Raw genomic sequence first — 24357 nt, 5'->3', positions numbered from 1 at the left:
GCAAAAATTGGTGGAAATTTGTTGTAATGGGATGGAAAAATTTAAAAAACTGGTAAAAAAAAAAGTTAACTGAGACAGAAAAATAGTCAGAAATGGGTTAAACGGGCAAAAATGGATATATCAAATAGTGAAAAGTGGTTAAGATGGGCAAAAGCGGGTGTTAAAGGTGGTATAGTATGGGCAATAATGGGTCAACAGAGGCAACAAAGGCAGAAAGTGGCAAGAATTGGTTTAGAAGAAGCAAAAACAGGCAGAAAGAAAGTGCTGGAAAGGGTTTAAAATGAAGAAAAATTTGGCTTTAAGTAGCAAAAAATGTGCTAAAATTTGGCAAAATTGGTGTAAAGTGGTAACAGTGCAATTTTAAAATATTCTTAATTTTATTTAGGGCATCTGGAGACCCCCTCATAGTGCAACGATGACAGCCACTGCCCTAGTATTTATTGGTAGCCTTCCTCAAAATGTGAAGCTCTTTTTTTTTACAGAATTCAAATGGATCATTAATGGGTTTGTCAACACATTTTTACCACTTTACCAGTACTATTATTGCCTCTGTTAACCCATTTTTGCCCCATCAGAGACAGAAATGAGATAAACATGTCAAAAAAGTGGGTTACACATCACAGAAAAAAAAGCAAAGTGGATTAAACTTTGCCAAAAAGATGGTAAAAGAAGGGTTAAAAGAGGCAAAATGGGAGGCTGAAAGTCAAAGAAATGGGGCAAACACGGCAAAACTGGGTTAAACATTACAAAATGGGCAAAACTGTATCAAAAAGGTGGCAAAATGAGCAAAAAGTGGGTTAAAATATCACCAAAATAGGTGAGAATAAGGGGTAAAAAAGTGGCAAAAATGGTTAAAGGTGGCAAAAAGAGATAAATATTTTAAAAATGGGAGAAAAGGTTGCCCAAAAAGTAGGAAAAAGTTGCAAAATTGGCTTAAACATTGCAAAAAAAAAGTAAAAAAAAATATGGTAGAAATGGCTAGAAAGTGGGAAAATGGGCAAAAATGTGTCAATAAGTGGCAGAAATGAGTTAAACGGCCAAAAAAATGTAAATAAGGGGCAAAAACAGCAAAATGGTTTACGAGGGCATAATGGGTTAAACGCCACAATAATGACAAGGGGCAGAAGTGCCTGCTTTCTAGAGAAGAACACATTTTAGTAGCATTCTTAGAATATCTATGTAATAACAACCAACAGTCTTTTAAGAGCACCTCTTTAATTTTAAATATAGTACATTCAAACATTAAATGACATTTGTGTAAAAAAAAAAAAAGTCATGCAGCTTAGAGATAACTATATGGTTTACTTCACAGTGACCTCTGACCTTTTGATACTCTAGTGTTGACTGGAAACTCTAGATGTTGGTGAATAAAGTTCCTGAGATCCAGACAGGAAAACACTAAAAATCCACAAGGACATTCTCAGAAGTACGAAATAGAAAGAGACTAAAAGCACCTGTACCCAGTCCAGGTACGCTCTGTGATGTAGAAGAAAAGTTCTCGGAGCTGGACCGGCCAGTCACCGACTGCAGCAGAACTTTAACCCTCTGGGGACTGCTGCTGAACACTGGCGTCTCCATAAGAGAAAATCCAGCTTCGCCGTGCAGGCCTCGGACGGACGGACGGACGGACGGACGGACGGACGGACAGACAGACAGACAGACAGATAGAAATTTATCTTGAATGTGTAAAACAGTGCAAAGTGGTTATACAAAGAAAAGAAAAAAAATAATGCTCATAGACAAAATGATCAAATCAAAAACAAATAATAATAATAATAATAATAATAATAATAATAATAATAATGCGAATATCACATGCAACAATTTGATTTACATATCCAAAAAGGAGTGGGAAGGAAGAAGTCTAGGAAGTAAACACTTAAATAACTCCACCCCCTCTCCATGGTTCGCTAATTTGCTATTTCCAAAATTATAAATTTGTTATGTTTTTTTTTCCCATTATCAAATATATATCTATATGAATTTAAGCTTGTATACACAGACATTCTGTGCAAGAACAGCAGCTCGGCATGTTTGTGTAAAGTGACATGTGACTGATTAGCAGCAGAGCAGCGGTTTGACATGGGAAGGATAAAAATAGTCCAGTAAGACTGGGTTAGTATGGAGGAACAGGAAGTATCATGATAAAAACACAGATCAGCAGGTCACTGTGGTAATGTAGTATAAAAATAGAGATGAACCCTTCAGCATCACAAAGGTCCATACTAGATCACAGAAACACACTTACAGTGCAGACGTCCAGCTAGAGCTGCAGCAGAACTTTAAACTGACCCTGAAGTATCAGCACATCCTCTGAGGAGGGACCAGCTCACACTGAGGTGTCAACTACAGCAAGGCATGCTGGGCTTTGTAGTTTTACTGCCTATTTAGTCCTGGTAGGTCAGCAGTCTGACAGGTTCAGGTCCTCCTCATAACTGAAGTTTGATCAGAGACTGTAGACGCCCCAGCATCCTCTGACACAGAAACAGTAGATTCAGTTACCTTAGTACAGCTGATTTAAACTTTAGTACAAAGATCCTCATCCTCACTGCTGCCATCCACCTTATCATGATAAAATTTAACTGGAGCATCTCTTTTCTCCTCTGTTTTAGTGCAGAATATCCTGATTTCACATCTTCTCACAACAATGACGACAGTAACTCCAATGATAACATAAGCCAAAACGATCAGTGCGATCTCTGGCAGTCCTGGAGGTCTCGGGGTGGGTCCACCTGCAGACCAGAAAACATTCGTGTTAACTCTCTTCATCACACACATGGGTTTGGATCTGGGTGCACACTGATGTTTGAAAACACACGTATTCTTTAAATCTCATACCCAGCAGCCACATGACTTATTTAATGTGTATAAGGCCAACCATGATGAGAGCCATTACCCACAAATAGAGATTGTGAGATATAATTTAAATCCTCACAGTTTTACATTGAGGAACATTTTTTTCTGACATTTTTAGATGTAATTTTGAAAGGGATGGTTAAATTTGTTCATTAAATTAGTCATCACAAGATTTACCAGTTGGTTAAACTCATTTCCTGTCATTTGAAATCCTGGTCTGTGAGGCTCTTTTAAACTGTAATGAATCTCCGGCCACTAGAGGGCGCTGTAGCTCCAGTTAATGGCTGCTGCCTTCCTGTCTGAGATTTCCCTCTGGCACTTCACCTGACCTAAACATGAGAAGGTGAGCCGTGGTGTGGCCGTTTTTAAGTAGTACATGGAAGTAAAGCGGTATGTGGGCTGTCCAGGGGAGAAATCAAACTCTTCTGAGTCGTGCTGCTGATTCAAGAAGATGATTCATAAAATGATCAAATGTCTGAGTTAGAACATCTGATAGATTATTTATCCTATCATGAATAAAAAATGGGTTTATGAGCTCTGACTGCCATTGACTTATGACGTTTCAAACAGCATCCCAGCTTTTTTGGAATCACAGTTGTTGCTCCTCGTCATCTCAGTAAGCTCCACCAGTAATCATACTGTACGTACAGTGGTTCTCAACCTTTTTAGCCCACAACCCCCAAAATAAAGGGACCAGAGACCAGGGACCCCCACTGTTCTGGGGCCCAGCCAAACTGGGGGACCATGGAGGTCAGGAAAATCAGGGTCATTGTAAAGCTACGCTATGATATCCTTATTTTATATTTAACCTGAATAATTACCAATCTTATGAAAACAATATTTTTATTATTATTCTTTTGTGTCGTAGGAACTGGCCTTCTTAAAAATGTAAATCCCTTTTCTTTAAAACAGAATTAAAATAGGTTAAAAATGGCAAACACTGGTGAAAAAGGTGTTGAAAGGGGATTTGAAGGAAGCAGAAATGGTAAAAATTAGATAAAAATAGCACAAAATAAGCAAATGGTGGCAAAAATAGGCATAAAAAACTGGATTAAAAAGTAGCCAAATGGGTTTAAAGTGGAAAAGATGGGTCATAAACTTGGTGGAATGGGAAGAAAAATGGGTTAAAACTGGCAAAAATGGGGATAAAAACAATGAAATGTGGTTAAAACTGGCAAAAATGGGGAAAAAAATAATGAAATATGGTTAAAACTGGCAAAAATGGGGATAAAAATAATGAAACGTGGTTAAAACAGGTAAAATGGGCATAAAAATAATGAAACTTTGTTAAAACTGGCAAAAATGGGGATAAAAATAATGAAATATGGTTAAAACGGGCAAAAATGGGCATAAAAATAATGAAATATGGTTAAAACGGGCAAAAATGGGGATAAAAATAATGAAATATGGTTAAAACTGGCAAAAATGGGCATAAAAATAATGAAATATGGTTAAAACGGGCAAAAATGGGGATAAAAATAATGAAATATGGTTAAAACTGGCAAAAATGGGGATAAAAATAATGAAACGTGGTTAAAACAGGTAAAATGGGCATAAAAATAATGAAACTTTGTTAAAACTGGCAAAAATGGGGATAAAAATAATGAAATATGGTTAAAACTGGCAAAAATGGGCATAAAAATAATGAAATATGGTTAAAACGGGCAAAAATGGGGATAAAAATAATGAAATATGGTTAAAACTGGCAAAAATGGGGATAAAAATAATGAAATATGGTTAAAACTGGCAAAAATGGGGATAAAAATAATGAAACGTGGTTAAAATGGGCAAAAATGGGCATAAAAATAATGAAACTTTGTTAAAACGGGCAAAAATGGGCATAAAAATAATGAAATATGGTGAAAACGGGCAAAAATGGGTCTTAAAATTGTTAACAGGAAAAAGAAAATGAAAAGAATGGATTTAGAGGAGACAAAACTTGGCAGAAAATGGGGTCCTGACCCCAACGCTGAGAACCCCTGTACTAGAGAATCCAGGAAGAAGGAGGGTGTTTAGGGGACTTTGAATGTTGGTCTGCACTAATCAATGACCCTTCCGTCTCCATGGTAACAAACATAACTACAGGTGAGCTAGTCCACATTAGGGTTTGGTGAAACTTTAGACCAGAACTTCTACACAGCTGTTCAGACTGAACACTGGAGTCTAAAACTGGATGAAGATTACCCACCAGCAGGAATCCATGAGGAGAGCATGAAAGGAGAGAGGAGACAAGGACATAACCTTCATGAGACCACATCCTGTCCTCTACATCACCATGACATCATCAGGAGAACAGGTTAACAGGTGTGTGTGTGTGTGTGTTAGATCCATGCTTCAGTAGAACAGACATCACTCACCTGGGAGAGTCAGGTTGGCGGGACACATGGTCTCTTTGGTCTCATTCCCGGGGCCTTTGTACCAGCCTCGGCAGGTGTACTGCACCTCATCGCTGCTGGTCACCTCCTTCATGGTCACATTAGGACCTCCTGTCCCGAACATACGTCCAGCAAACGCAGCGTTCTGGTATTTTGGTTGTTCGTGGCCGTCCCGGATGAAGAAGCAGTACTCATTGTCTGGAAGGTCAGGCGTGGTGATCATCATGCCGAGGATGTCTTTGTCCTGGAGACATGAACACAGCAGGTGGGCCGTCCAGCCAGGGTCTAAAAGAAGACAAAAACACAGACACTAATCCAGGATTCTTTAACTAAACCAGGGATCCTCTGACCTCAGAATTCATCCGTTGCAGGTCACATTGATCAGTTTGTTTCCTACACAGCAGGCTTTAGTTGTCAAACTTCACTGTCAGACATATTTTATGTCTGTATATTTCCATTGCCCTTATTTGCAATTTGGCCCCATATTTGGCCCCAGTTGAGTGACGTCTCCCCCATTTTTGCCACTTCCTCCCCATTCTAGTCACTTTTCAAATAGTTTTTTGCCTTTCTATGCCAATTTTGCCCCTTTTAACCCATTTTTACCACTTTTAGCTGTTTTTTTGCCCATTTTTGTCACTTTTTACTCATTTTTGCTATCGGTTTTCTGCTTTTTGACCATTTTTGACACCATCTTTTGCCCCTTCTTACCCATTGTTACCACTTTTTGCCCATTTTAGTCACTTTCTACTCAATTTTGCCGTTTTCTGCTTTTTTTTTAACCATTATTCCATCTTTTGTCACTTCTTACCCATTTATGACACTTTTTACCACTTTTGCCCATTTTAGTCACTTTTTGCCCATTTTAGTCACTTTCTACTCAATTTTGCTGTTTTCTGCCTTTTTTTTTAACCATTTTTGACACCATCTTGTGTCACTTCTTACACATTTTACCACTTTTTGCCCATTTTTGTCACTTTTTACTCATTTTTGCTATCGGTTTTCTGCTTTTTGACCATTTTTGACACCATCTCTTGCTACTTCTCACCCGTTTTTACCCATTTTTGCCACCTTTTGCCCATTTTAGTCACTTTTTACTCATTTTTCCTATCCATTTTCTGCTTTTTGCCCATTTTTGACACCATTTTTTGCTACTTCTTTCCCATGTTTGCCACCTTACACCAAGTTGTTTACCATTTTATGCCAAGTTTGCAACTTTACCCATCTTTGCCACTTTTTGCACATTTTAGTCGCTTTTAACTCATTTTTGCTACCTAATTTCTACTTTCTGACCATTTTGACACCATCTTTTGCCCCTTCTTACCCATTTTTGCCACTTTTTGCCCATTTTAGTCACTGTTTACTCATTTTGCTAGGTGTTTTCAGCTTTGTGACATTTTTGACACCATCTTTTGCCACTTCTTATCCATTTTTGCCACTTTTTGCCCATTTTTGCCACATTTCACCAAGTTGTTTGCCATTTTATGCTAATTTCACCTGTTTTCACTCGTTTTTACCCCTTGTAGCTGCTTTTTGCCAATTTGAGTCATCTTTGCTACGTGTTTTCTGCTATTTAACCATTTTTGACACCATCTTTTGCCACTTTTCACCAAGTTGTTTGCCATTTTATTCCAATCTTCCCCAGTTTCCCCCACTTTTGCCCCTTTTTGCTACCTTTAGCTTATTTTTATCGCCACTTTAACCCTTTTAGACACTTTTCACCACTTAGATTGTTTCAAAGGTATTTGTCAACAGTTTGGCTCCTTGGTTGAGTAACACTGATCTAAACTATCATTTATCATCAGTGATAAACTGTTAGAGGGTGCTGTGTTTATCACCAGACACAATAAACTAAACTGTTCAACCTGTCATGTTCGTTGTTTTTGGTCATCATGTCTTACATTTTTGTGTGAGCGTGGACTAGTGCAGACTTTGATCACACATGTTAACCTCCCGGTAGTGACTCAGAGGAGCTTTAACCTCCCGGTAGTGACTCAGAGGAGCTTTAACCTCCCGGTAGTGACTCAGAGGAGCTTTAACCTGCTGGTAGTGACTCAGAGGAGCTTTAACCTGCTGGCAGAGACTCTGAGGAGCTTTAACCTCCTGGCAGTGACTCAGAGGAGCTTTAACCTGCTGGCAGAGACTCTGAGGAGCTTTAACCTCCTGGCAGAGACTCTGAGGAGCTTTAACCTCCCGGTAGTGACTCTGAGGAGCATTAACCTCCCGGTAGTGACTCAGAGGAGCTTTAACCTCCCGGTAGTGACTCAGAGGAGCTTTAACCTCCCGGTAGTGACTCAGAGGAGCTTTAACCTCCCGGTAGTGACTCAGAGGAGCTTTAACCTCCCGGTAGTGACTCTGAGGAGCTTTAACCTCCCGGTAGTGACTCAGAGGAGCTTTAACCTCCCGGTAGTGACTCAGAGGAGCTTTAACCTCCCGGCAGTGACTCAGAGGAGCTTTAACCTGCTGGCAGTGACTCAGAGGAGCTTTAACCTGCTGGCAGAGACTCTGAGGAGCTTTAACCTCCTGGCAGTGACTCAGAGGAGCTTTAACCTGCTGGCAGAGACTCTGAGGAGCTTTAACCTCCTGGCAGAGACTCTGAGGAGCTTTAACCTCCTGGCAGAGACTCTGAGGAGCTTTAACCTCCCGGTAGTGACTCTGAGGAGCTTTAACCTCCCGGTAGTGACTCAGAGGAGCTTTAACCTCCCGGTAGTGACTCTGAGGAGCTTTAACCTCCCGGTAGTGACTCAGAGGAGCTTTAACCTCCCGGTAGTGACTCTGAGGAGCTTTAACCTCCTGGCAGAGACTCTGAGGAGCTTTAACCTCCTGGCAGAGACTCTGAGGAGCTTTAACCTCCTGGTAGTGACTCAGAGGAGCTTTAACCTCCCGGCAGAGACTCTGAGGAGCTTTAACCTCCCGGTAGTGACTCTGTGGAGCTTTAACCTCCCGGTAGTGACTCTGTGGAGCTTTAACCTCCTGGCAGAGACTCTGAGGAGCTTTAACCTCCCGGTAGTGACTCAGAGGAGCTTTAACCTCCCGGCAGAGACTCTGAAGAGCTTTAACCTCCTGGTAGTGACTCAGAGGAGCTTTAACCTCCCGGTAGTGACTCTGAGGAGCTTTAACCTCCCGGTAGTGACTCTGAGGAGCTTTAACCTCCCGGCAGAGACTCTGAAGAGCTTTAACCTCCTGGTAGTGACTCAGAGGAGCTTTAACCTCCCGGTAGTGACTCTGAGGAGCTTTAACCTCCCGGTAGTGACTCTGAGGAGCTTTAACCTCCCGGTAGTGACTCGGAGGAGCTTTAACCTGCTGGTAGTGACTCGGAGGAGCTTTAACCTGCTGGTAGTGACTCGGAGGAGCTTTAACCTCCCGGTAGTGACTCGGAGGAGCTTTAACCTCCCGGTAGTGACTCTGAGGAGCTTTAACCTGCTGGTAGTGACTCGGAGGAGCTTTAACCTGCTGGTAGTGACTCAGAGGAGCTTTAACCTCCCGGTAGTGACTCAGAGGAGCTTTAACCTCCCGGTAGTGACTCTGAGGAGCTTTAACCTCCTGGCAGAGACTCTGAGGAGCTTTAACCTCCTGGCAGAGACTCTGAGGAGCTTTAACCTCCCGGTAGTGACTCTGTGGAGCTTTAACCTCCTGGCAGAGACTCTGAGGAGCTTTAACCTCCCGGTAGTGACTCAGAGGAGCTTTAACCTCCCGGTAGTGACTCTGAGGAGCTTTAACCTCCTGGTAGTGACTCTGAGGAGCTTTAACCTCCTGGCAGAGACTCTGAGGAGCTTTAACTTGAGCAGATGACTTAGGGGGACTCTGAGGATTTGTATCTGTTTGTGCCATTCAGATTCAGTTAGAGGCTAACTCCCATCATCTAGACCAGGCCTGTTCAACCAGCGGCCCATGAACCAATCTCCAGCAGAGGGCAACTGTTCTGGAAGTTTTCATAAATTCCCACAGTATTTCAGACCCTGAATGCAACACTCCGCGTAGCCTAGCAACAGCCTACCAACAATGTACTGCTGTTCTGAAGCGTGGCTAGCGATGCTAACAGATTTAGCCCCGAGATACCGAGTAGAAAACATTTCCTTTTCAACTGTAGCTACAACCGTGACAGTCTGATCCATGCCTGGGTAAGATGGCAGCAAAATTATTATTTATTCTATTTATTTTAATTCAAGTGAAAACACATTTCTACCTCAGGTTGTGTTCAAACACGGCTCTGTTTTTGTGTTTCTGTCATGTTTCCAAATTTAAATCAATCTGTACTGGTTTGAAATGTGACATTACCAGCTGCTTACTGGGCACCAGGCCACGTTTCTTGGTTTTCAAACTCGTCCCGGTTGAACTATAGTTGAATACCCCTGTATTACTCAGACGGGATTCCCCACTAGCCGGTCTCTGGTGACTATTTCCGGGTTTCATCGGCTGATTTCATCAACAGTCCCTGCCTCAACAGTAGAAGACTGAAGTAAACCAGCGATTAACCGAACAACTCACCCGACCGAGCCCCGACAGAAACCAGCAGAACCGGGACCAGCAGGACGATAGGAAGCGGACAGTTCTGCAGAGACCCAGAGACCTCCATGCTGGAGGGTCCTCCTCTGACTCATCTTCACGTGCGCCACTCTGGAGCTTCTTCTTCTCTGCTTCTATTTCAGGCAGTTTTGACGCTGCTAGGCTTATGACTGCCCTCTGCTGGTCAGACTAGATGTCACAGTCTCGTCTCATATCCTCACACAGTCCTGCAGGAGCTGTAAAAGTGCTATTATGGTCTGCTGCTGGTTGTCATGGAGACCAAAGACAGATTCAATAGAAAATGAAACTTATCCTAAACCTGATGTGTTTTAAACTAATCTCCTCTCAGTGTTATCGTCACTACATCCAAGAATGTATTTCTCTGTTTCAGGGTGGCCACGCCCACAAAGGCCTGTTTATTATGTCCCAGTCTTAATCTGCATATTCTAACAGAATCTCTCTGGTTTCCCTGACAACGAATGACTTTTAATAGTTTTGGGTGAAAAGATAGCGTCTTCCCTTGTTTTCCTTTTCTCCACACTCTTTAATATTCGCCCCCTTATTTTTCAGTAGGCGTGGCTGAGTCTTCATGGCTGAGTTCACCTGAGACAGGTGTTCCCGGTCTACAGGAGCACTGCTGACACTAGTCCCCTCTAAAGCCTGCTCCACATTCTTTACTCTCAGACTCATGCTTATTTAGTTTTTAGATGTAAACGTGAATAAATCCACTGAACTCTCACCTTAAACAGATAAAATAGAAGTTTTTAAATAACATAGATATTTGTGGAAAGACAGGATGAACAGGATTGTGGTCTGTGCTGCTCGTCATAGTGATACTGTCTTGTAACTTTCACTTTTATTTCTGCTTAACCTGAAAGTAAAACCCACAAAACTCCACCAGAGCTGAGCTGCACCCAGAGGAAGTGGGTTTGTATATGACTGGGACTCACTGAAGACACCAATCTGTAAACGCGGTGAGAGCATGGAGGCCACATCTCTGCTGAAACTGCTCTGTAAGTACCCTGCTTATCTCTGGTAGGGTGTCCCAGCTTTTGTGGTTTTAGCTTTGACTTTATTCACAGGGAAACTTTCAACTTTTCCTGAGAACGAAGAAGAACACAGCATGTTAAAGAGAGAGAATGTCTTTAAAGTGGAATAATTAACTTTAATTTACACTAATTCAGTTTCGCTTAGGACTGCCACTAGGGGGCGTCAGATGACGTCATTTAAACCTTCAGAATTTTAGTCAGATTTGAACATTTTTAGACGTTATTAATCAGTGTTAAACTTTTTCTATTAGAACACACTCGGTTCTTTACAGATGCCTTCTAACATCTCCATGTTTTCCTGTTTTTTTTTAAGTCTTTCAGCTGCTCTCAGAGATATTTCTACTTGTTTCATATTTGTCAGAACTTTAAAAAGCATTTCACTGATATCTTCATATTTCCAGAATATTTTAAGATGCCATTATCCGACTCGTAACTTTTTCTAATGTTAAACTAATATTTATAAATGTCTCTCAGACCTTTAAAGGTGTCTTCCGCCATTTTTTCACCTCTTTAACAGAACTGAACTGGAACATTTTCACGTCTCCTGTAGTTATCACATCTAAGATGATTTTAATGACTCCTAGATGATTTAGATTATTTCTAGCTGATATTCAGAATATTTAAAGCATTTGAATAACACCTTCATATGTTTATGTATTTAGGAGGTCATTTAGTACTCTTAATATTTTCTGATATAATCTAGATATTTTCAACTTAGATGAAAATCTTCTAACCTGTTAAACAGAATAAATTTAGCCTCATCACACTGCTGTTAATATTTCTGAACAGCTGTATGATTTTAAAGGTTGTTTTCACATTCATAGAGGGTTCTCTGGGGTTTTAAAACTATTTTCAGAAGTGATTTGAGTTTTTAAAGCATTTTAATGACTTTTTAAAAAATATTTCTTAGTTTTTTATGCTGATGTGTTTTTTTACGTGTAGAATCCACCCTGACGGTTAAAGGTGTCATCTAGCTTTGTTTCTTTAACACTTTCAGATTTATTTATTTATTTTAATGATATTTTCACATATAGATTTTCCATCATTTTTCATTAATCTTCACATTTTCTGTTGTTTTTTTTCACATTTCTGTCTTTCTCTGGTTCTCAGAGGTATTTTTACTGTTTTCAGTTGTTTTTCAGACTGTCCAGTTTTTTTGTTATTAACATTTATCAGGTTATTTTCAGTTTGATTGAACATCTTCTCTTTTACTGATGTAGTTTTTTAATTGGATCTTTTTAAACTATTTTTTAAAACATGAATGTTATTATTTATAGAATTTTAAAACATGTTTTAACGCTGTCCCAACATGATGGGTGTGTTATTTTAATTTTTATTTTGTTTAATTTTTGGTGTCTTAGTATTCTCTCTATCTTAATTATTATTATTTTTACTTTTTTTTTGGTATCTTCATATTTCTCTATATTTTAGATTTTCATAAATGTTCAGTCATCAGATCTTTTGAATGTCTTTGGCACATTTGAATATTTCTAACGTTATCTTCATATTTTTAGACGTCCTCCAGCATTTAAACCTTTTTAAACCTTTTTTATTTTGCAGTATAATTCCTATAATGAGCTCTTTTGTATTTTTCAGTTGTGATGACCCTGCTGTTCCACTCAACAGACCAGAGTGAGTAAAAAAGTGACTCATTTCTCAGAGAAAGCTCAGAAGGTTCAGGAAGCTGTTAGATTGACAGACACTCTCTCCTAGTCACAATCCTCCGTCTTATTTATCTTATTTATAATGTGAATAATGGTTTATAGATAGATGTCAGCTGTGTCTGAGACTGTCACACTGTTCCACAGTTTAATAAAGTTTATTTATTTATCTATCTAGTGCATTAAAGTGATTTTAGATTCTAAATTTTAGATGAGATTTTAGATAGGATTAAAGTGTATTTATTTATTTATTGAACACATCAACTCTTCATACTAAGTGGAGCTGTACTGAGTCTGTAGTCAGGTCCACTCTCATGGTTAGAAGTTTTTGTATTTAAGAAATCCTCAGGTGTTATGAGGACTGTAGTAGGAGCACAGTGGTCAGACTAAACTGACCCACAATGCATTGCAGCCCATCCTTCATATGTTAGCTGAAAGCTGATCATCTTTAAATCAGGACTTAAAGGTGGATGTGCTGACCTCCAGGCTACTCAAACTTTAATGTAGCACTCAGTCAGGTATGAGGGGACCACATAGAGGCAGGACACAAAAACACTGGCCTTAGAGCTGACTGTTCAATGCATTCATTCCAGCTAAAATCAGGCGTCCCGGGTTACCCCCTCCTCATTTTAGGCCAGCCTGGGCTACCCCCATCTCATTTTAGGCTATCCTGGATTACCCCCCTCCCCTTTTAGTTCATCCCAGGTTACCCCACTCCCCTTTTAGGCCAGCCTGTGTTTCCCCCCTCTCCTTTTTGGCCAGCCTGGTTTACCCCCCCTCACATTTTAGGCCATCCCAGGTTACCCCCCTCTCCTTTTAGGCCAGCCTGGGTTACCCCCTCCCCCTAAGGCCATCCTGGGTTACCCCCATCTCATGTTTCCCCACAGCCCGTCTGATTTTGAGTCCCAGCAGCCTTCAGGCCTTCACCTGGAAGTCCCTCGCTTTGAGCTGTGAGGATGGATGGATGGTGAAGAGGAATACCAGCACGGAGAGCAGAATTCCATGTGGCATTTCCTGGGGACGATGGGCTGGTTCCACCTGCACCATCAGTGTTACAGTCACATGGGACAGTGGAGTCTACTGGTGTGAGTCCAGAGAGGGGGCAATGAGCAACTCTGTCCAGCTTACTGTTACTGGTAAGATCTCTGGGATCACTCGGATCACTCCTGGTGACATTTTAACGGTGTGTTACTGACACCTGTGCCACATTTTGTCTTTATGGTGAATGTTGTGAAGGAGTAATGCGTAATACTTCCTGGTCCAGATAAACCTGTGATCCTGCAGAGTCCTGTTCATCCTGTGATACAGGGTGATAGCATCACTCTGCATTGTAAAACAAAGATGTCTGACACGCTCTCTGCTGACTTCTACAAAGACAACATCCTCATTGGATCTGGATCTGCAAGTCACATGACCATTCACCATGTGTCCAAGTCTGCTCAGGGCCTGTACCGGTGTCACATCAAAGGTCACGGAGAGTCACTGCCCAGCAGGGTCATCATTACAGGTTAGGAGTTTACCTTTGCTTTAAGGACTAATTCAACCATAGAGTCCCCTGATCATGTGGATTTCTCTCCACAGGTGATGACTACAGGACTACAGGGGATGACAACAGGACTACAGGTGATGACAACAGGACTACAGGTGATGCTGCGCCTACAGGTGCTGCTCCCAACTTGGCTCTGCTCACTCCTACAGCTGTGCCGTTAACGATGGCCCCGCCTCCTGCCTGGCTCCCCCTCCAAACTGTTATCATACTGTTGCTCCACCTGGTGAAGTTCAGTCCGTACTTCGCCTCCACCTTTCTCTTGGTGTTGCTCTTCCGACGCAGGTCTTCAGGTAACACACCTGATCATCAAATATCCTCAGATCAATCAACTAGTCAATAAAAGAATGTTAGATTCATCACCATGAGGCTCTCAGTAGAAATGATTACTAAAGATCTGAGTGAAGACACTCAGCAGCACCATAAAAGGTTCACACACTAAACAGTAAGCTAACACTCTTTCATGAATACATTTCTAATGGAGGAGAAAAGCTGTTAAAAGTGGCCTTCCTTGTTTGTGGTTCAAGCTTATAAGACATTCCATCTTTGCCTCTGAAGATGATGTCATCAAAGCTTATAAATCATTCCATCTTTGCCTCTGAAGATGATGTCATCAAAGCTTATAAAACATTCCATCTTTGCCTCTGAAGATGATGTCATCAAATCTATTAAACATTTCATCTTTGCCTCTAAAGATGATGTCATCAAAGCTTATAAATCATTCCATCTTTGCCTCTGAAGATGATGTAATCAAGGCTTATAAAACATTCCATCTTTGCCTCTGAAGATGATGTCATCAAAGCTTATAAATCATTCCATCTTTGCCTCTGAAGATGATGTCATCAAAGCTTGTAAAACATTCCATCTTTGCCTCTGAAGATGATGTCATCAGAGCTTATAAAACGTTCCATCTTTGCCTCTGAGGATGATGTCATCAAAGCTTAAAAAAACATTCCATCTTTGCCTCTTAAGATGATGTCATTAGAGATTATCAAACATTCCATCCTTGCCTTTTGCCTGCAGGCCAGTCTAGCCTCCTAGCTGTTGTTTTGATTTAACCAGTACCAAATGTATGTTTTTTTTTTAATTCTATCATGGTACATTAGTGTTTCCTTTGAAAACATATTTATGACAGAAAAATGAAGAAAAGCGGTTAAAAAGGCTCAGCTAGCTTTTAGCTCAGTAGTCTCCTAGCCTTCACTTCCTGACCTCCATCTGACGTTCACACATGGCTGGAATCAGTCAGACAAGAACATCCATCAGTTAACAGATCAGTGCATAAGTAAATCATCACGTCTCTGTCAGTCATATTTCACCTCCGTCCTCTCTCTTCAGGGAAGGACCGCCCCGTCTCCGTGGTGACGCAGATGCCTAAATATGCTGTGGTGGGATTGGACGATATCTACGGTAATGTCGTCCCCTTGAAGCACCACGTCTGAACCATGAAAACTTTTACACAAGGCTGGAAATGGACCAGTCCTGCTGATGCATGCTGGGTAAACTCAACCTTAACACAGCTGCATTGTGGGTATATCTCAGAGGGTGGTAGTGACTTATTAGGACACTGTAAATGGAGTAATCTGATTGGATAAGAGGCTGTCCATGATGCTGTAATGAAGGATAACTCCTGCTGTGTATTTCTCTACCTCAGCGGTCCTGCTTACAGCTCCAGGTTCAGTATTTGTCCATAAAACAGACTCAGCTCTTTGTTAAAGAGCCGCTTCCTTTAGCCGCTGTGATGCCGCTGGTGTTTTTCTTCTCTGTGGTTAGGTAGCCCACAGCTCTATGGTCATTCTACTTCCTGTTTCAGATGAAATGAGAGCGACTGTCACACCTGCGCCTCGCCAGGATGTCTGAAAAACAAACCTACCCAGTACGTGTTTGTATGTTGGCAGGAAACCGCTGAGTACATGTAAAACCCTCATATGTGGACCTTTACAGCCTGCTCTCTGTTGTTGCTGAATGTTTTCATAAATCATATTTATGTCATAAAAACCTTTATTAAACAATGTCAGCCTTAAGGGTTCAGATAAGAGGGGCCTAAGCCTAACCAAACCCTCACTAACAGACTGATCAACGTTGCTTTCTTTCTGCTTGTTTTTCCTGCAAATCTGTGATGATAACATTCTTCTCTAAATGTCCGTATGTTCCTGAAAAAAGAGTTTGATTTATAGATCTAGATTTCTCTATCACTGCCTCCATCAGTACTGTCATTTCCATGATTCATGTTATAAACAGCTGAGGAGGAAATACCTCTACAAGTTTAAGTCAAGTCAACAGCGCCCCCTGCTGCCCAGGAACCATGACACAGGACTTAAATGAGAAATAGCAGGAGTGACTGATGGACATAGGAGGACATTAAACCAACTTTACTACCACAGTCATCATCTCTGCTGTTATTCTAAATGTCTGGAGATTGGCCATGAAATGTTCAGGAATTCTCATAGAAATTTAAAGAATTTTGTTTTAATAATTTGAGGATTTTTCCTGGAAATATTTCAGTATTTTTATGGGAATTTTGGAGGTATGTTTGTATATTTTAAAGAGTTTCATTGGAAGTTTTGAGAAAAATTCTTTTTGGCATTTCCCTGGGAATTTAGGGAAAATATTTGTAATCTCTTGAAAATCTGATGAGGATTTTTGGGGTGGGGGGGGGTAGAATTTTTGTTTGTTTGTTTGTTTTTTTGGAGTGTTTTGTGATTTACAATTAAGATGACTTTTTGTAAGTTTTAATTTTTTTTTATTCTTTAAAGTGTGGGATTTAAAGAATCCATCCATTTTTTTTTTTTTGGGGAGGGGGTATTTGTACATGTCTGGGAACTTGATAAGACATTTTCGAAAGACTTTGCTCTGAAACTGAGGAAATATCCTTGAAATCTTTCTGGATTTAATATGAAATTTTGGGCTGATTTCTGTAATTGGAATATTTGGGTGCTATGATAAAGATTCACTGAAACGGGGCGTGCCAGTAGTCGGGTGGTTGAAGCGCACACCATGTACATGGGCGACCCGGGTTCAAGCCCGGCCTGTGGCACCTTTTCCCACATGTCTCTCCCCGCTCTCTTCCCTGTTTCTGAGTCTATCCACTGTCCTCCTCTAATAAAAGCATGAAAAGGCCCAAAAATAAAATCTTAAAAAAAAAAAGAAAAAAAGTTTCACAGACACATCTAGGGAATACTCGATGAAATGGGACGCTTTTAGAACATATCTACGAATTTTCAAGTAAAATGTTGGTAAAATATTGAGGAATTTATGGGCATTTTGGAAAGAAAATCTTCATAAAAATTCTGAAATTGTATTGAAATTTTATTCATGCTGGACCTTAAACAGTCATTGTGGTCCGTCATTTAAATGAGTCCCCCATCCCTCTCTGAATGAATGAAAAACCCACCAACACTCAGCCTAAACTTCTGCCCGAAACTGATCCAGGTTTAGGTTTTCTTTAGGATCAGGGCCTTCAGGAGATTTGTGGACTTCATTTTTGGTCTAAACTGCTTCCTGTTGAAAGACGAGGCTGAGCTTGTAGCCTGATCAGGTTTTACTGATCCCACAGAAGAGGGAGGAACTAAAAGAGTTGTAGCGCCACATTATGTAATAACGTCGCATTATGTAATAACCCTAACCATAGAACTACCCTGCCCTGACTCTAACTGCTTAGTGACTTATGCCTAAACCTAACCCCCCTTCAGGGTTCTAGACTAAACACCTAACCTTAACCCTAGGACTGAAGGTGGGCTCCAGGGTATACCTTACTACCTTGCCCTAACCCTAACCGCTTAGTGGCTCACAAAATGGGGCGTTATTACATAATGAATTAAAAATGTATTACATTATTACATAATGGGGCGTTATTACATAATGAATTAAAAATGTATTACATTATTACATAATGGGGCATTATTACATAATGAATTAAAAATGTATTACATTATTACATAATGTGGTGTTATTACATAATGAATTAAAAATGTATTACATTATTACATAATGGGGCGTTATTACATAATGAATTAAAAATGTATTACATTATTACATAATGTGGTGTTATTACATAATGAATTAAAAATGTATTAAATTATTACATAATGGGGCGTTGTTACATAATGAATTGAAAATGTATTATATTATTACATAATGGGGCGTTGTTACATAATGAATTGAAAATGTATTACATTATTACATAATGGGGCGTTATTACATAATGAATTGAAAATATATTACATTATTACATAATGGGGCATTGTTACATAATGAATTAAAAATGTATTACATTATTACATAATGGGGCGTTATTACTTAATGAATTAAAAATGTATTACATTATATCATAATGGGGCGTTATTACATAATGAATTAAAAATGTATTACATTATTACATAATGGGGCGTTATTACACAATGAATTGAAAATGTATTACATTATTACATAATGGGGTGTTATTACATAATGAAATGATTTTTTTTACACTATTACATAATGGGGGTGTTATTACATGATGACTTGAAAATTTATTACATTATTACATAATGGGGCGTTATTACATAATGAATTAAAAATGTATTACATTATTACATAATGTGGTGCTACAAGAGTTCCAAAGAAAAGCTCATGTCTGAGGAGGTTCAGTGGAGAGATGGATGTAAGTGTTAAGGACTTCAGTGGTAGAGGGACCGGGTTCGATGCTGAACCCTCAGAAATCCTGGTGATGAGTCTAAACCAGCTGTCCAGGCACCTGAAACAAACTGAATGCTGTGTTTGAATGCTGATGGTGGATCAGAGGTCTGTAGACTGGGAGGGTGAAGTCTACTGGACTGGAGCATAAAGTCTGAAGTGGTTCAGGTTCAAAGATCAAGGATTTGACTCCTGTCCTAACAATAGACGTCTGCTATTCCTGAATGCTTCCACAGACAGAGCTCACCTGTCATCTGACCTGATGGTGAGGAAGTTTACCCAGTTTACCCAGTTTCAGTGTTTTAGATGAATAGAGTTAATGTTATTCTGTTGTATTTTCTCACTCAGGCCGTTGCTTTTTATCACTGAGGTTTGGACATTTACAGGTTTTTCAGGTGTTTTGTCTGAACTGTGAAGCATTTTTTTCTGTTTTTAGTCGTTTTATTGTTGGAGCGCCCACTCTCTACCTGCACAGTAAACCTTTATACGCTCCTGTAATAAAGATAGCTCAGACCATGAACTTTAAACAAACCAACCAGGAAACAAGCCTTCATCTTTTCTTCAGTCAGGGGAGACTCACCGACGGTCCGACCTACAGACAAAAACCAGCACCACTTCTACTGACAGCAGACAGGAGGGGGGAATACTGGGAGTACTGGTTCTACTGGGATCCTGGGAATACCACCACTCTAACCAGGTACTGGATCCACTCACAGCCAGGGTTAAAGAGAAAAGGTCTAGCTGTCAGGGACAGGAAGTGGCTCTGAGTCATTATGGTTCAACTCTTTAGACTTTTTGACCACAGGAAGTAAAGTCTGCTTCTACTGCGTCTACTTTAAAACAAAGACTGGCTCTGTTTTATTCTAACTCTGATCTGTAGAGCTGCCGTCTCAGTTATGCATGTCTTTAATCTTGTTTTTATCACTGAGGGTGCAGAGTGCCCTATGGAAATCTTTAGGATTCATAGTATTCCATTCTGTGAGTTTTTTTAATATATATATATTTAAAAGCTTCACTACACTGTAAAACTCTTCACCCTCCTAGGTCACTAAAAAAAGTGTGACACCCAGGTCCCTAAGGGTAAAAAATACCCTCCAATAAAGAGTGCCATAAAAAAATTATGTATTAATGTATCATTCTAATGTTTTTTGCATGAATAACTAAAGTAACTTCAGTCCTCACCAGTATAATGAAAATTATTCGAGTTTCGAATTTTAACCCTTTAAATGCCAGTTTTGTGATGAGAACTTGATTTTTTGTTAAAAAAGAAAATACACAAAAAGTGAATTATTTTCCATCACATACATGCAAAATTGATTTTTTTGGGGGCCAGGAGTGTCAAAGATTGGCATCAACATTGATTTTTAACAATTTTTAATATTTTCGTAGTGCTCGATTGTATAAAAAGTGCGATACCCAGGTCCCTAAGGGTAAAAAATACCATCTGCCATTAAATATATACGTATTCATGTGTAATTTCAATGTTTTTTGTATAAATATTTTAAGTCACTTCAGTCATCACCATGTATAATGAATATCCATTCTGTTTGAACATTTTAACCCCTTAAATGCCAGTTTTTGTGATTAGTACTTATTTTTCAACCCTCCTGTGTCCCTAAGGGTATTTTTTACCCTTTTGGACTTTTTTTGTGGATAAATTTGGTTCCTCAACACACACTTTCATACCACACTATGGCATCCCTAGAACACACCCAAATAAGTTTTGTTCTAAATATTGATATTATTAGCCTGCAGTGCTTGATATAATATTATTATGGTTAAAATGCTGACATGGCCTCTCAATGGTGGCTATACAGCATATGAGAAAATATCACCACCTAGTAAAAAAACTATGAAAAATAAAAATCTGAAGGGATTTCAACACAAAGGAATGAAAAAAAAATCAAACTGCAATGACAGTGTATTCAAAAATGTGTTTATAATGGGAGTAGATGGGGTAAAAAATACTCTTAGAGACTCAGGTGTGACTAGTTTTTTTACACTGTGAATTAAAGACTTTAAAAACATTTTTTTTTTTCTGAAATACCAAAATTCATCCTAAAATACACACCCTCAGCAAAATGTATGCCATATGCATCAACACAACCAAAGTTATCCACAAACTAAAGTCCAAAAGGGTAAGAAATACCCTTGGGAACCTAGGAGGGTAAAAACTTGACACATGCCTCAGGCCAGGTGAAAACTTTTGTATTCTGTTGGTGTCCAACATGAGGGAAAGGAAGAGGCTCACTAGCGCCCCCTAAACCGAGCTAAACCAAGTGTTAAAGTTGGTGTTGTTTGGCCCGTTTCCAGGGCTCCTTCTAGGACGAACTCATCTGAACAGGTTTCTCAGAACCACATGAAATTAGGATCCCAGCTAGAGGAGACCTGGATGAGGAAAAGGTGAACTACTCATTTACATAAATCCAGGGGTGTCGCCATGGCGAGCCCTCAAATTTGCATGTTTTTTAAACTCAGCTGCATTTGATCCATTCTGACTGAAACTGTCCAGGTGTATAGACAGTCCAGACCTGAACACATCCATATGGTCATGTTTGTACAGATGAGAGCACCTCCTGGTGGTGGCAGGTATGCTTTACAACATAGGGTATTATTTCAAGCCAGTCCAAGATATTAACATCCACTTTGTGTCAGGAAGGCTTAAACATGTTGATTCAGGTGTTGGTTTAGGTCAGCTAGTAGAGCAGGCGCCATAATCAGAGGCTGTAGTCCTCCATGCACTGGTCCTGGGATTGGTTCCCGTCTCTGCACTATTTGGTGCTCGTCTTCCCAACATTCTCTCCCCATATTACTTTTCTCTCTCAAGCTGTCCTATCAAATTAAAAGCAAAAAGCCCCCAAAAGATGTTGTTTCAACACAGTGCATAAATCTGTGAGTATCTGTCAGAGGGGATGGCCTAAGCGGGGTGAACCACAACCCCCCTCAACATCTATATTTGACCAGCCATAACTCTCCTGTGTGTCACCATATCTGAAAAAATGGGACTGGTACTGAACTAATGGCGTCTGCATTTCAATGTTCGGAAAATTAACAGCGCCACCTTGATGCAGAAGAACATAAATTCTGCTGTGTAAAGGCACACTGGTTGGTGGAATCAGGTTTAAAGTTGACAAGGTGCATCCTAACACCTTAACCTTAGTCTCTATGACAGGGGAAAGTCACCATGATCGCCATGAAACAGGAAGTAGTCTTTGAGTGCTTGAAATACTTGTTCAAACATAAAACTTAGATGAAAAAACCCACTGAGGCACATGATAAGAATTGTGTTGGTGGGCGTGGCAAGGTGACTTTTCTTAATTCAGCCCCTGCAGCACACTGAATGTAGAAACGTAAAATTTGGTACGTACGTGTATCATGCCAGGACCTTAAAAAGTCTCTTGGAACTATATTGCCAGTCTATCATTTGGAATTTTGGAATACAGATCATACCTCCAAGTGCAAAATCCAAGAGACCATAGAGACCTGATCGAAACTACCTGTAGCTATGGGGGGTGGGGGAAGCAATCTTAATTTTAAGGTGTGTGTCACCAAAGTAATTTTAATCTAATTGAGCCATTTAGTGTTCAAACAGTGAGTACAGGATCAGGGCTGGTGGCCGTGCTGAAGCTCACCTCTTCCATCTGTGCCAGTGAGTGTTCAGAGCCCTCAGACTAGTCAAACTAGTGTGTTCAATACAGATTGTCTAATGTGAGTGTACATAAACTCTTTTACCCTCTGCTGTCTTTAGATCCACTCAGAGACAGAATGGCGTCCAAGTTAGAGGAAGATCTGGACTGTCCGATCTGCAATGGCATCTTCAAAGATCCCGTCATCCTGTCCTGCAGCCACAGCTTCTGTAGAGCGTGTGTGACGGACTGGTGGAAGGGGAAGAAGACCAAGGAGTGTCCTGTCTGTAAGAGGAGACAGTTAAAGCGTAGGCTACCTGCAAACATTGCTTTAAAGAACCTGTGTGAGACTTTTCAACAGGAGAGAGACCAGAGATCTTCAGAGGATCTCTGCAGTCGGCATCAGGAGAAGCTCAGACTCTTCTGTCTGGACCATCGGGAGCCTGTGTGTGTCGTCTGCAGAGATTCAGGAAAACACAACAAACACACAATCAAGCCCATCGATGCAGCTGCTCGACAACACAAGGAGAAACTTGAGGAAAGTCTGCAGCCCTTTAAGCAGAGGTTAGAAGCTCTCAGAAGACTTCAAGTGAAGTTTGATCAAGCAGAAGCTCACATGGAGGTCCAGGCTCGACACACAGAGAGGCAGATTAAGGAGCAGTTTCAGAAGCTTCATCAGTTTCTAGCAGAGGAAGAGGAGGCCAGGCTGCGTGCACTGAGGGAGGAAGAGGAGCAGAAGAGACAGAGGATGAAGGAGCAGATGGAGGATCTGAGAGCACAGATAGCAGATCTTTCACAGACAGTCAGAGCCACAGAGGACCAGCTGACGGCCCAAGACGTCTCCTTCCTGAAAAACTACAAGGCTGCAGTGGAAAGAGTCCAGCAGCGCCCCCTGCTGGAGGATCCACAGCTGCCCTCAGGGGCTCTGATAGACCAGGCCAAACACCTGGGCAACCTGGGCTTCAAGATCTGGACCAAGATGAAGGACCTGGTCTCCTACACGCCCGTCATTCTAGACCCAAATACCTCTGATCCAGACCTCCTCCTGTCTGATGATCTGACCGCTGTGAGACAAGGAGAGAGACAGCAGCTTCCTGATAATCCAGAGAGGTTCGATTCTTACTCCGCTGTCCTGGGCTCTGAGGGCTTTAACTCAGGGACTCACAGCTGGGACGTCCAGGTTGGAGACAGTAGCCACTGGTTTCTGGGTGTGTTTGCAGAGTCTGTCCCGAGGAAGGGATACCAGCGGTCTGGACTATGGTCAGTAGGGGTTTTAAACGGTAAATACAGAGCATTCTCACCATCACATAGAGTCAGAGTTCTCTCTGCAGAGAATCCTCCAAAGAGGATCAGAGTGAATCTGGACTGGGACAAAGGAGAGCTGTCATTCTCTGATCCTGATACTAACACACTCATACACTCCTTCACACACACCTTCACTGACAGGATGTTTCCTGTTTTAGGAACCGTGAAGAATCACCCACTGAAGATTTTATCAGAGAAGGTCTCAGTGACTGTGGGACTAAACTAAAACATGATAATTTATTTTATCTGTGTGAAGCTCTTTTACAAACTTTATTTATTATAAATGTCCTATTCAAATAAAACTGACCTGATTTTATAATAGAAACAATGACGGAGTGGACAGTGATGTAGTTTCCCTTTGAATCGATTTAGAATTGTAGACATGGATATATGTGATTTTGACGATATTAACAGGCATCTCTAATTATAGCACTTTGGTCACTTTAAGTGTTGTAAAGGGCTTTACAAATATAAAGCTGATTGATTGAATTATATCTTTAAAATTATCAGTGAAACCAAACAGTCTGCTGTTACTGGTCTGACTGAGCGCCCCCTTGTGGTTGGATTTACATCCTGTGCATTTGAGTCTGAAAATCAATGAGAAATTCCAAACTGAAGTACTCTATAATTCTGTGAAATGCAACAAACAGGACACTGAAACACTCATTTAGTCAGAGGTATTTTAATTATGAAACAATCACTCAAGTATCAAAAACAGTAAAAAAAAAAACAAAACACTGATATGACATGTAAATACAGGTTTAA

The 24357-nt window shown here is 40.5% G+C and overlaps 3 protein-coding genes across 4 annotated transcripts; 2 read left to right on the top strand and 1 right to left on the bottom strand.

Moving 5' to 3' along the window:
• Nucleotides 1-2049: 2049 nt before the first annotated feature.
• Nucleotides 2050-9852, bottom strand: LOC121504412. Its single transcript, XM_041779141.1, has 4 exons — nt 9717-9852; nt 5214-5516; nt 2563-2732; nt 2050-2474 (listed from the first exon to the last, which is right to left on the bottom strand). The coding sequence occupies exons 1-4, from the start codon at nt 9802-9804 to the stop codon at nt 2430-2432; spliced, it is 606 nt and encodes a 201-aa protein (XP_041635075.1). The 5' UTR covers nt 9805-9852; the 3' UTR covers nt 2050-2429.
• Nucleotides 9853-10621: 769 nt separating this feature from the next.
• On the top strand, nt 10622-16548 carry LOC121504410. 2 transcript variants are annotated; one of them, XM_041779137.1, is made up of 6 exons: nt 10622-10747; nt 12380-12415; nt 13332-13580; nt 13820-13951; nt 14026-14283; nt 15326-16548. In XM_041779137.1, exons 1-6 carry the CDS (start codon nt 10717-10719, stop codon nt 15427-15429), a joined length of 810 nt encoding a protein of 269 aa, XP_041635071.1. In that variant the 5' UTR covers nt 10622-10716; the 3' UTR covers nt 15430-16548. The 2 variants fall into 2 exon arrangements, with proteins under 2 accessions (XP_041635071.1, XP_041635070.1); XM_041779136.1 differs by having other exon boundaries at nt 13709-13951.
• A 5878-nt stretch (nt 16549-22426) lies between these two features.
• On the top strand, nt 22427-23818 carry LOC121504372 (nuclear factor 7, ovary-like). Its single transcript, XM_041779081.1, has one exon. It carries the CDS (start codon nt 22427-22429, stop codon nt 23816-23818), a length of 1392 nt encoding a protein of 463 aa, XP_041635015.1.
• Nucleotides 23819-24357: the final 539 nt, after the last annotated feature.

The sequence above is a fragment of the Cheilinus undulatus genome, linkage group 22 (assembly GCF_018320785.1).
Source record: "Cheilinus undulatus linkage group 22, ASM1832078v1, whole genome shotgun sequence".
Taxonomy (NCBI): Eukaryota; Metazoa; Chordata; class Actinopteri; order Labriformes; family Labridae; genus Cheilinus; species Cheilinus undulatus.
This window is presented reverse-complemented; position numbering and strand designations above follow the sequence as displayed.